The sequence below is a fragment of the Jaculus jaculus genome, chromosome 5, assembly GCF_020740685.1.
Source record: "Jaculus jaculus isolate mJacJac1 chromosome 5, mJacJac1.mat.Y.cur, whole genome shotgun sequence".
Lineage (NCBI taxonomy): Eukaryota > Metazoa > Chordata > Mammalia > Rodentia > Dipodidae > Jaculus > Jaculus jaculus.
Genome location: NC_059106.1, coordinates 53,750,001 through 53,763,146, shown reverse-complemented (window position 1 = coordinate 53,763,146; position 13,146 = coordinate 53,750,001). Strand labels below are relative to the sequence as shown.

Below are 13,146 nucleotides of genomic sequence, written 5' to 3'. Positions count from 1 at the left end.
ACCCAGGCTGGCTTCAGAGTTGTGGTGAGCTTCCTATCTTACCTTTTTGAGTCCTCAGATTACAGTAGCATATATTCAGACTCTGGTCCTTTAAGTCACATTTCTGTGTGTGTGTATTTATTTATTTGAGAAAGAGAATGGGCACACCAGGGCCTCCAGCCACTGCAAAGGAGCTCCAGACACATGCGCCATCTTGTGTATCTGGCTTATGTGGGTACTGGGGAATCAAATCAAACCTGGGTCCTTAGGCTTTGCAGGCAAGTGCCTTAACCACTAAGCCATTTCTCCATACCATAAGTCACTTTTTTTTTGGTTTTTCAAGATATGGTCTCAGTCTAGTCCAGGCTGACTTGGAGTTCACTCTGTAGTGTCTGAGTGGCCTTGAATTCATGTCGATCTCCCTACCTCTGCCTCCTGAGTACTGATATTAAAGACATGCGCCACCATGCCTGGCTCCTAAGTCCCTTTTAATATAATTATCAACCTAAATGTGTTAACTCTTATATAAAGATAAGCTTCTTTTTTTTTAAGGCCCACATTCTCAGTGTGTTGCTCAGACTTGTTCTAAACTCTTGGTCTTCAGCAGTCTTCTTGCCTCAAGTAGATAGCACCATCATGCTCAAATGTTTATGTTTTGTTTTGGGTTTTTTTTGTATTTTATTTTAGTTAGTTACAAGCAGAGAGAAAGAGAGAGAAAAAAATGGGTATGCCAGGCCCTCCAGCCACTGCAAACAAACTCCAAACACATGCACCACTTTGCGCATCTGGTTTTATGTGGGTACTGGGGAATCAAACCCAGGTCATTAGGCATTGTGGACAAGTGCCTTAACTGCTGAGCCATTTCTCCAGCCCTCCCCCTTTTAAAAAAAAAATCTTCTTTAAGATTTATTTTTATTTATCAGAGAGAGAGAAAGAAAGAGTGAGAATAGGTACCTTCCAGCCACTGCAAATGAACTCCAGATACATGCCCTACCACGTGCATCTGGTTTACGTGGGACCTAGATAATCTAACCTGAGTCCTTAGGCTTTGCAGACATGCACCTTAACCGCTAAGCCATCTCTACAGCCCTTGACATTTTTTGAAACATGGTTATAGCTCTGACTGGTGTAGTAACTGGTGTGTAGCTCAGGTTATCCTCAAACTCACAGTAATCCTCCTGCCTCAGCCTTCTCAATGCTAGCTTTGTAGTCATGTGCTCACTAAACCTGGCTCAACTCTTTTGTTTGTTTGTTGTGGGTTTTTTTGTTTGTTTGTTTGTTTGGTTTTTAAGTAAGGTCTTACTATAGCCCAGGCTGACCTGGAATTAACTATGTAGTGTCAGGCTGGCCTTGAATTCATATTAGCCCTCCTACCTGTGTATCCCAAGTGCTGGGATTAAAGGTGTGCACCACCACAACCTGCTGAACTTTATTATATTAAATAAGGAAAAATCCTAGATCTGAAAAATATCTTATTCCTGGAACTGTCTGCTGACTAAAGTTAAGTTGATATCACATTTTGGAGTAAGCTTTTATTTGTTGTTTGAACAGGAAGCCATGCAGTGCATAGAAGAGCTGAGTGCCCAGGGCCAGCTGCATGTTTTCGTGAAGGTGGGAGTGGAGTTTACCCTGGAAAGGAGCCAGATCACCAGGGATCACATGGGCCACTTACTCTATCAGCTGGTACAGTCAGAGAAACTCAGCAAACAGGACTTTTTCAAAGGGTTAGTATCCTCACAAGTGGAATTCACTTACTACATTTGTTATTTTTTTTTCCTAGATAAAAATTGTATCTGCTATAATATATAGTTATAATATATTGACATTATATTGATTGCTGTGACTATATTTTGTAAATTGGTCTAGGACATAACAGGCTGTCTTCTGGTTTTTTGTTAACTCTTTTATATTTTATTTTATTTATATATTTACTTAATTAATAAGTTATTTAAGAAAAAAGAGGCAGATAGAAAGAGAGAATGGGTACACAAGGGCCTCTATCCACTGCAGACTCTGGACTCATGTGCCACTTGGTGCATCTGGCTTTTGTGGGTACTGGGAAATCGAATCTGGGTCCTTAGGCTTCACAGGCAAGCACCTTAACAGCTAAACCATCTCTTTAGCCTCTTTTCTGTTATTTTTAGATATCTATCTGTTATGGTGTCACTAACAAACCTTAGTCTCAGTCTCTGAGACCATCTCCAGTTCATTTACATGTAAACCTGCATGGTCTTTGAAGGGGGTTAAAAAGTTTTTCTTCATGAAGAAAATTCTGCAACATTGACTTAAAGTCCCATCATTTTAATTAGCTGTGGCTATTTTTGTCCAGGACATGGTTTTACTCACTCTAGCTTAATTGGAGGACTTGTTCTTAATGATATAGTACATTCCAGGTTGGTTTCATTATGCTGCTTTTCTGCCATTGACTGGTTAGATTTGGCTATTGTTAAGGTGGTTTAAGCTCTGCTGTATTGAGTCCTACCTTTAACCACAAGTGCACAGTTCAGGTCCTGTGTGCTTTAACCACAGAATCTTAAACCTGGATGAGTTTCTAAAATCTATTTTGATGGTTTTTTGCATGTTTTTCTGTATATGTAGTAGTATGTACTGTGTAGTGTGCATGTATAGTATGTGTTGATGTGCCATGCCCCGTCTGGAGGCTAGAGGAGAGCGTTGGATATGTTACATATTGTTTGTTTGAGATGCAGTCTCTTACTGACCCTGGAACTACCTTTTCTTTTGGTCTGACTAGCTTGCCAGAGAGCCACAGCGACTCTCCAGTCCTAGCCCCAATACACACAGGACCGGGCTTACACGTGTTTATGACCATATCCAACGTTTTATGTGGGTTCTAGAGGCTGTCCTCATGTTTGTGTTGCATGTGCTGTTACCCACTAAGCCATTTCCCCAGCCCTAAAAGCAAATTTTCAAGGTAAAAGTTACATATAGTAAAACAAATTTTTTGGTTCCTAAGTTTTATACCAAATATAAATGTAGAATAACACCAAACACTGACAGATGCCTCTCTGTGTGTGTGTGTGTGTGTGTGTGTGTGTGTGTTTCAAGGTAGGGTCTTACTCTAGCTCAGGCTGACCTGGAATTCACTATGTAGTCTCACGGTGGCCTTGAACTCTCGGTGATCCTCCTACCTTTGCCTCCTAAGTGCTGGGATTAAAGGCATGTACCACCACACCCAGCAGAGATGCCTCTTTTTAAGGGAGCTTCTCAGATCTGTTTATCAAATTTCAATCTGCCATCTCACACTGCCTTGGGTACCTGATCATTGACTTAAATTTTTCTACCATGTAAATTTTGCCTAGCTCGTGTTCTTTATCAATTAAATATACACATGACAAGATATTTTCGTATATCTTTTCTGCGGTCATTTTTATAGTGCCAGCCTCCTAAAATGTAACTGTTAAATGCCATGTTGAGCTGGGCATGGTGGTACATGCCTATAATTCCAGCACCTCGGAGGGGATGCAGGAAGATAGAGTTTCACGTATGCCTGGCCTACATAGTGAGATGCTGTCTTAAACAACAAACTGAGAAAGTTACAGTTGAATGTTTTGATTCTGCAAAGAACAGTGACATTGTCCTTGAAGTTCTATAACCACTAGGCCATCTTTGCCTAGTTTCTAATAGAGTATTTGTCTTCTTAGTTTTTTTTTTTTTTTTTTTTTTTTTTAGTATTTTATTATTTATTTATTTATTTTACGGAGAAAGAGAGAATGAATAGGTGCACCAGGGCCTCCAGCAAATGCAAGCGAACTCCAGATGTGTGCACCCCCTTGTGCATCTGGCTAATGTGGGTCCTGGGGAATCAAATCTGGGTCTTTTGGCCTAGCAAGCAAACGCCTTAACCACTAAGCCATCCTTCCAGCCCCTCTTAGTTTGTGTGTGTATATGTGTGTGTGTGTGTGTGTGTGTGTGTGTGTGTGTGTGTGTGTGTGTGTATTTTTTGTCAAAGAGAGAGAGATAGAATGAGAATGAATGGGTGTGCCAGGGCCTCCAACCAATGCAAACAAACTCCAAGATGAATGAACCACTTTGTTCATCTGACTTAACATTGTTACTGGGGAACTGAACCCAGGTCTTTAGGCATTGCAGGTACGTGCCTTAACCACTGAGTCATATCTCCAGCCCTTTTTTTCCCCCTTTGGTTTTTTGAGGTAGGGTTTCACTCTAGCTCAGACTGACTTGGAATTTTTTATTTACTATGTATTCTCAGGATAGCCTCAAACTCACAGCAATCCTCCTACCTCTGCCTTCTGAGTGCTGGGATTAAAAGTATGGGCCACCACGCCTGCTAGTATTTGTTTTTTTAAATAATCTTTAATTCTTACACCTTCATTGAAGTGAATTGACCATAAATGCATGGTTATCTTTGAATTTCCTACCCTGTTTCATTGTTTCAAGTCCAGTCTAATGCTTTGAAAGCACTAATGATCTGTTCAGAGGGGTGCCTTCAGTTTTGTATTTTTTACTTTGCTTTTGCCTATTAGGGTCTTTATGGTTCTAACAATTTGTTGTTGTTGTTTTGAGGCAGACTCTCTCTCTCCAGCCCAAGCCAACCTGGAATTCACTATGTAGTCTCAGGATGGTCTCAAACTCATACCATTGCTCCTATCTCGGTCTCCCATATGCTGGGATTAAAGGTGTACACCACAATACTTGGTACAAATTTGATTTTTGCTACTTCTAGGGAAAATGACAATGGCATTTCAATTGCACCTGTAGTTCACTTTGAGTGGTGATGGGCATTGCTCTGTCCACTGGCTCAAGATATTTATGTCTTCTGCAGTTACTTTGCTCGTTTTCTTAAAGTTTTCAGTATGCAGGTCTTTTTCCTTCTTGGTTAGATTTATATCTTATGATATGTGTTGTTCGTATTGATTAATTTCCTTCTTAGATGGTTTGTTTTTAATATATAGAAATGTCAGTCATTCTAGTATATGCATTCCAGTGGACAGGTGGTCACTGCATTTCAAAAAGCAAGGCTGCAGAATGGCTATTTCATTCACTCAACCTACAAAAGTGTAAATATGAGTGTATAAAGTATAACTCCAGGCTATGCAGTAATGCAAAGAGAAAGGAAGATCTTGAGTTACCACATAGCTAGAACTTTTCTTTTAAAGAATTTTGAGCTGGCCATGGTGCTGCATTTTATCCCAGCACTTGGGAGGCAGAGGTAGGAGGATCACTGTGAGTTTGAGGCCACCCTGAGACTACATAGTGAATTTCAGGTCAACCTGAGCTAGAGTGAGATCCTACCTCATAAAATAAAATTTAAAAAAAAAAAATTTTTGAAACTATATGCTTTAAAAGAAATTGTTTTATGAGCCTGTTCTGCTGAACCCAAAAGTTTTTTTTGTTGTTGTTTTTGAAACTACGGTATGGATTTTACCACTGGTTGCATGCTAAATTATCCCATGATGAACTGCTTGGTAACAACAGAAAAAGCCACGTTCCAAAGTATGACTATCTTTTAGTTGCAATAGATGACAACAATAAACAGGATGCTGGATGACTGGGGTGACTGTAGTTGTCTCTCAGGTACATTAAGTGGCTTAATCTATGTTGGTAGCCCACAGAACATGAATTGGCAGGTTGAAGTGATTATCCCACAAATCCAGGTGTTCTACTAGATTATGTTCCTACAGTGGCACATTAATAGCTGAGTGCACTCACAGAGTGAGAGAACCATCCAGGACCTGCCATATAGCAAATAAATGTCAAATAGCTGCAAGCTTGAGGTCAGGAAGGTGACATGAAGGATTCATGAAAACCACCATTCAGTAATGTCGCTGAGCTACAAGCTATTGAAATGGCATCTTGCTGGGTGGGCTGCTGTACCCTGTCTCATTGTGGGAACATCTTTATTTTGTGTGTGTGTGTGTGTGTGTGTGTGTGTGTAAGATACACACGTGTGTGCAGAGACCAGAGGATGTTGGGTGTGCTTTGCTTGGCTTTTTACTTGGAAGGAAGGATCAAACTCAGCTTCCCATTCTTTTCATTTCTTTTTTTTTTTTTTTTTTTTGTTGTTGTTTTTGTTTTTGTTTTTGGTTTTTGGTTTTTTGAGGTAGTGTCTCATTCTGGCTCAGGCTGACCTGGAATTCAGTATGTAGTCTAAGGGTGACCCTACCTCTGCCTCCCAAGTGCTGGGATTAAAGCTTTGCGTGCGCCACCACGCCTGGCTTTCAGCTTCCCATTCTTGGAAAGCATGCACTGTTATCCACTGATCCATCTCCCTACCTCAGGTGCTCTTTTTGCATGAAAAATTTTAATGACATGTAAGCCTCTGAAGTTAGTGGAGACAATGAAATGAGAATGGACCTGCAGTGGAAAAACACACATTCTACAAGTTTAGAACTTTGAAAGAATAGGAATATAGATACCACCTGCCCTTGGCCCCCTCATTCATTTGTTCCTTTCCTTGTGAGTTACAGTTGCATTCATGTCTCTCATCTCTACTTTCTTACTGTTAAATATATTGCATATGAAAATAATTGACCAAGTCTTAGATTGTTTTCCGTTCAGCCAGTGACTGTGGTTTTCAGTCTAAACAAAAATGTAATATATATTAATATATGACTCCCCAAATTTTTTTTCAAGTTTTGTTTTTACTTATTTAATTTAATTTATTTATTTGAGAGAGAGACAAATAGAGAGGATGGGTGTGCCAGGGCCTTAAGCCACTTTAAACGAAGTACAGACACACGTGCCATGTTGTATGCTTATGTGGGCCCTGGGAAATTGAACCTGAGTCCTTTGTCAACCGCTAAGCAATTTCTCCAGCTCTCTCCCCCCATTTTTTTTAAATGTATTTTTTAAAATTATTTATTTATTTATTTGAGAGCGACAGACACAGAGAGAAAGACAGATAGAGGGAGAGAGAGAGAGAATGGGCGCGCCAGGGCCTCCAGCCTCTGCAAACAAACTCCAGACGTGTGCGCCCCCTTGTGCATCTGGCTAACGTGGGACCTGGGGAACTGAGCCTCGAACCGGGGTCCTTAGGCTTCACAGGCAAGTGCTTAACCGCTAAGCCACCTCTCCAGCCCCCCATTTTTTTTTTCAGTGCTAGATTCTCTTTTTTTTTTTTTTAAATATTTTATTTATTTATTCGAGAGCGACAGACACAGAGAGAAAGACAGAGGGAGAGAGAGAGAATGGGCGCGCCAGGGCTTCCAGCCTCTGCAAACAACTCCAGACGCGTGCGCCCCCTTGTGCATCTGGCTTACGTAGGACCTGGGGAACCGAGCCTCGAACCGTGGTCCTTAGGCTTCACAGGCAAGCGCTTAACCGCTAAGCCATCTCTCCAGCCCCCCCCCCATTTTTTTAATAGAGTAACTAGTTTTGCTCATGCTAGCCTCAGATTTATGATTCTTTCACCTTAAGTTTCCAAAGTAGATGAGGTTGTTGGCATATGCCCCGTACCCAGTTCCTTGAGTCATTATTTGTTCTACTTTATTTTTAAACTTTTATTATTTATTTATTTATTTACAAGCAGAGAGAGAGACTCAGAAAGACAGAGAGAATGGGTGTACCAGGACCTCTCGCCACTGCAAACAAATTCCAGATACATGCACCAATTTGTGCATCTGGCTTTTTATGGGCTTTGGGGAATTGAACTCAGATCATTAGGCTTTGCAGGCATGTGCCTTAACTGCTGAGCCATCTCTCTAGCACCTAAGTTTTTATTTAATTCCCATTTATTTTACTTCACATAAAAAAGTATTTATAGCATTAGCCAGGCATGGTGTCTCATGCCTTTAATCCCAGCACTCAGGAGACAGAGGTAGGAGGATTGCTGTGAGTTCAAGGCCAGCCAGAGACTACTTAGTGAATTCCAGGTCAGCCTGGGCTAGAGCGAAACCCTACCTCGAAAATCCAGGAAAAAAAAGAAAAGAAAAGCCGGGCGTGGTGGCGCATGCCTTTAATCCCAGCATTTGGAAGGCAGAGGTAGGAGGATCTCTGTGAGTCCAAGGCCACCCTGAGACTGCACAGTGAGTTCCAGGTCAGCCTGGACTAGAGTGAGACCCTGCCTCAAAAAATAAAAAAATAAAAAATGTAGTAGTATTGACAGTATTGTAGAGATGGCTAAGTAGTCAAAGGTACTTGCTTGTAAAGCCTTACAGCCTGGATTCAGTTCCTCAGTACCCACGTAAAGGCAGACACACAAAATGGTACATGTGTCTGTAGGAGGCTCTGGCATGCTCGTTCTCTCTCACTCCCCCTCTCATAAATAAATTCTTAAATTTTAGAAAACATTTTTAAATTGTATTTTCAAGCAAAGATAGAGAAGTTGAAAGAGAGAGAATATGAATGGGTGTGCCCATGGTCTATTACCATTGCAAAAAAACTCTATATGCATGAGCTACCTTGTGTTTCTGTCTTTACAATGGGTACTGGGGAATCAAACCCAAGCTGTCAGGCTTTGCAAACAAGTGCCATTAATCACTGAGCAATTATTCCAGTCCCTATAAATTTGTGGTATTTATTTATTTACTAGAAAGAGAGAGAATGGTGTTCTAGGGCCTCTAGCCATGGCAAACAAACTCTAGATGCACGTGCCACTACGGGCATCTGGCTTACATGGGTACATGGGAATCAAACCTGGGTCCTTAGTCTTCGCAGGCAAGTACGTCAACAGCTAAGGGCTGGAAAGATTGCTCAGGAGTTAAATGAGCTTGCACACAAAGCCTGACAGCCTGGATTTGATTTTCCAGTATCCACATAAAGCTAGATGCACAAAATGGTACATCTGTCTAGTGTTTGTTTGCAGTGGCAAGAGGTCTTGGCATGCCTGTTCTCATATCCATCCCTCTCTCAGCTTGCAAATAAATAAAAGTGGTTTTTTTTTTTAAGTTTATTTGTTTATTGGCAACTTCCATAATTATACACAATACCCCATGGTAATTCCCTCCTTCACCCCACTTTCCCCTTTGCAACTCCACTCTCCATCATACCCCTCCCCCCTCAGTCTCTCTTTTATTTTGATGTCATCATCTTTTCTTCTGTTTATGATGGTCTTGTGTAGGTAGTGTCAGGTACTGTGAGGTCATGGATATCCAGGCCATTTTGTGTCTTGAGGAGCACATTGTAAGGAGTCCTACTTTTCCTTTGGCTCTTATATTTGTCCTTCCATCTCTTCCACAATGGACCCTGAGCCTTGAAAGGTGTGATTGAGATATTTCAGTGCTTAGCCCTCCTCTGTCACTTCTTCTCAGCACCATAGTGCCTTCTGAGTCATCCCAAGGTCACTGTCATCTGAAAAGAGTTTTTCTAACCGAAAATGAGAATAGCATTAATATATGGGTATGAACATTAAAAGAAATGCTTACCGGGTAATTTGGTGAGCATATTATATGCCAGATAGCAGCAGATGTTACACCCCTAGGGGCTCATGACTCCCCCTGTCCTAGGTTTTCACTATTAGGCATGTATTCCCTCCCATGGAGCAGGCCTTCAGTCCATTTAGGGAACAGTTGGTTCCCCCGTAACAGACATGCTACTTTTGCATTCATTGGCTCATTTGGCCTGGCTGGCCAAATTTAAGGTTTGCAGCGTCCACTGTTGAATATCTCCCCTGGTAATTTCTCTTTCTTCCATTGAACTGCATGCTGCGTAGCTTTTTCCAGCTTTCTGACAGCTTTTTTCTTTTCTTTTTGGAGATTTTTTTCCAGGTAGGGTTTCACTCTGAGCCAGGCCGACCTGGAATTTACTCAGGTAGTCTCAGGGTGGCCTGAAACTCACGGCAGTTCTCCTACCTCTGCCTCCCGAGTGCTGAGATTAATGGCACGTATCATCACGCCTGCTTAAAAGTATTTTTTTAGGGCTGGAGAGATGGCTTAGCGGTTAAGCGCTTGCCTGTGAAGCCTAGGGACCCTGGTTCGAGGCTTGGTTCCCCAGGTCCCACGTTAGCCAGATGCACAAGGGGGCGCACATGTCTGGAGTTCGTTTGCAGAGGCTGGAGGCCCTGGCGCGCCCATTCTCTCTCTCTCTCCCTCTATCTGTCTTTCTCTCTGTGTCTGTTGCTCTCAAATGAATAAATAAATAATAAAAAAAATAAAAAAATAAAAAAGTATTTTTTTAAAGCCAGGTGTGGTGATGCACACCTTTTAATCCCAGCACTCAGGAGGCAGAGGTAGGAGGATCGCCATGAGTTCGAGGCCATCCTGAGAGTACATGAATGAATTCCAGGGCAGCCTGGGTTAGAGTGAGAGACCTTGAAAAAAATTTTTTTTTTTTTTTTTTTAAGAAAGAAGTGTTTGGGCTGGAGTGATGATGGCTAAGCCATTAAGGCACTTGCCTGTGAAGCCAAAGGACCCAAGTTCAATTCCCCAGTGTACACATAAGCCAGATACACATGATGTTAAATGTATCTGGAGTTCTTTTGCAGTGGCTAGAGATCCTGACATATCTATATTCTCTGTCTCTCTATATATATCAAATAAATAATTACTTTAAAAAAAAAAGAAAGAAACCTTTACATTTCATACCACATATGCTTAAAAACATGAGCTTTTCCATAAGTATAGTAATTAGTGACCTATAGTATTAGTAACATCACATCCTTTTCTGTGCCCTGTCTTCCCATCAGAAGGTTCTTTAGGACAAGGATATTTTTCTTTTCTTTGTGGGGATTGTGGTTTAGAGGTAGGGTTTCACTATACCCCAGGCTGACCTGGACCTCACTATGTAGTCTCAGGGTAGCCTGGAACTCATGGCAATTCTACCTCTGCCTCACAAGTGCTGGGATTAAAGCCATGCACTGCCACACTGGCAAGACAAGGATATTTCCTTCTTGTTATCTCTGGCCTACATTACAATATGAGTTTCAGTCAGGGCTTCTGACTCCAGATGTGATTGTCACCTTTATCATGTGAACTGACTTAGGAGTTATTCTCTAAACTTTATTTATATTACTGTTTTTCTTTGATTATTGAAGTCTTAAAAAATCACCTCCAGGGCTGGAGAGATGGCTTAGCGGTTAAGCGCTTGCCTGTGAAGCCTAAGGATCCCGGTTCGAGGCTCGGTTCCCCAGGTCCCACGTTAGCCAGATGCACAAGGGGGCGCATGCGTCTGGAGTTCGTTTGCAGAGGCTGGAAGCCCTGGCGCGCCCATTCTCTCTCTATCCCTCTATGTGTCTTTCTCTCTGTGTCTGTCGCTCTCAAATAAATAAATAATTAATTAAAAAAAAAATCACCTACATACCAAGGTATTTTATGACCTCCTGTGGCCTCATCGCTCTTGTTCTTCAGTGTCTCTGCCCTGTCTTCCTGTGCACAGGGCTCTGCTCTAGTCTCTCCCATACTTTATGATTGTTACAAGTAAGTGTGTGGCTAGGCCAGTGCCTAACATAGAAAGTACTCATTAGGGGAAAGTGTGGGGGGGGGGAAGGGAGGGAATTACCATGGGATATTTTTTTATAATGATGGAAAATGTTAATTAAAATTTAAAAAAAAGAAAAAGTAAATTAAAAAAAAGAAAGTAAGTACTCAGTTGTCATTTAAGTGAAGGTCTAGCCCAGGCTGACGTAAAACTCCCTGTGTAACCAAGGCTGTCTTCAAACTCCTGGTGATCTTCCTATTTCAGCCTCCCAAGTGCTGGAGGTAAAGACATGAGGCGCCATATCTGGCTTAGTATGCTTTTGTTGAGTGAGTGATTTTGTTTTCTAATTTAACTTTTAAATTACATTTTTCGGACTCTGAAGACAGCCTAGCTGTCAAAGGTGCTAGTTTAAATTACATTTTCAGTCTTTTTTTTCTGTTATTTTTTAGTTTTTCAGAAACCTTGGAATTAGCAGATGACATGGCCATTGATATTCCTCATATTTGGTTGTACCTTGCTGAACTGGTCACTCCCATGTTAAAAGAAGGTGGAATCTCCATGAGAGAACTTATTGTGTAAGTTTTACTTTTCTTTTTTTAATGTTTTTTTAAATTTTTTTTCCTGTTAATTAGTATCAAGTTACACTGACAAAATTCACTAGCTGCCTCTGCATAGTGCTACCCTATTGGTGCCTCTGGAGACTCCTGGATTTGGCCTCTCGTCCTTTTAGACTGACTGTACTAGATGGACACTGGAGCCATTCTGGGGGTATGCCAGCCCTGTGGTCCATTGAGTGTCACAGTCATCACAGAAAGGGCTTCAGAACCATGCAGCTTGGGAAGTGCTACTCTTTGAAGCCTGATGCTCACATGCTTGTCTGTCACTGCCTCAGGCTTTAAGGTGGCACATTGGACACTTGCTGGTCAGATCTGGCATCTGCACAATACATAGTCATGGCTATGATACTCTGATTCTAGATCAGGGTATGAGTGTTGAATTGGTGATATATTGCATAATTAAAACTAGTTCATAATGTTTGTATAGTCAAACTCTGAAAACCTGTGTCTGTCTTCTTGGAGATTGGCAGAGTATATTGTGGCACATTTAAGGATTTTTTTTTGGCGGGGAGGAATTATTGGTATTAGTCCTATAGAACACAGTTTGAGAAATACTGGTGTAGACTGAAAAAAGAATTTCCTGTTTCACCCCTATTCTAAAGAAAAGCCCCCCTACCCCAATGACTGACTGTTGCTCTCACAACTCAACCCACAACCCCATGATGAATACCAGCAATCCCACTGACGAGGGCCCTGAGTGGAATTGGGGCAGGGAGGAGGGAAATGATCATACTCGTACATGATATGTCCTACAAAGTTACTGCCTAATTAAAAATTTAAAGAATAGGGCTGGAGAGATGGCTAAGTAGTTAGATGGCACTTGCTTGAGAAGGCCTAAGGACCCAGGTTTGACTCCCCAGAACCTACATAAGCCAAATGCACCAAGTGGTGCATGTGTCTGGAGTTTGTTTGCAGTGGCTAGAAGCCCTGGCATGCCCATTCTCTCTCTCTCTCTCTCTAATAAATTTGTAAAAAGTAAAAATATATAAAGTGACAAGATTTTAAAAATAAATAAATAAAAGCTTTCTCTCTTAAACATACTTAAAACTAAACTTCAGATCTCTTCTAGCCATTGGGCTTGAAGCAGAGCTTATGTAAGTAGAGAGGTTACTAAGTGGGACTTGACTTCCACCCCGAAGTGATTAGAGAAAAAGACAAAGTCAAGGCATTCTCAAGTCCCTGTTCTGCTTTTCAACAAAGCCAAAGGCGAACCTAA

General features: G+C 41.4%; 1 protein-coding gene across 29 annotated transcripts in view; it reads left to right on the top strand.

The window, feature by feature from the left end:
* Positions 1-13,146, top strand: part of Eif4g3 (eukaryotic translation initiation factor 4 gamma 3) — a 312,912-nt gene that overhangs the window by 279,321 nt on the left and 20,445 nt on the right. For all 29 annotated transcript variants that reach the window (XM_045149125.1, XM_012948573.2, XM_045149124.1 and 26 more), the window contains 2 exons: positions 1,531-1,703; positions 11,763-11,888. In XM_045149125.1, the coding sequence (XP_045005060.1) occupies positions 1,531-1,703; positions 11,763-11,888 (299 nt within the window). The remainder of the gene's footprint in view (positions 1-1,530; positions 1,704-11,762; positions 11,889-13,146) is intronic.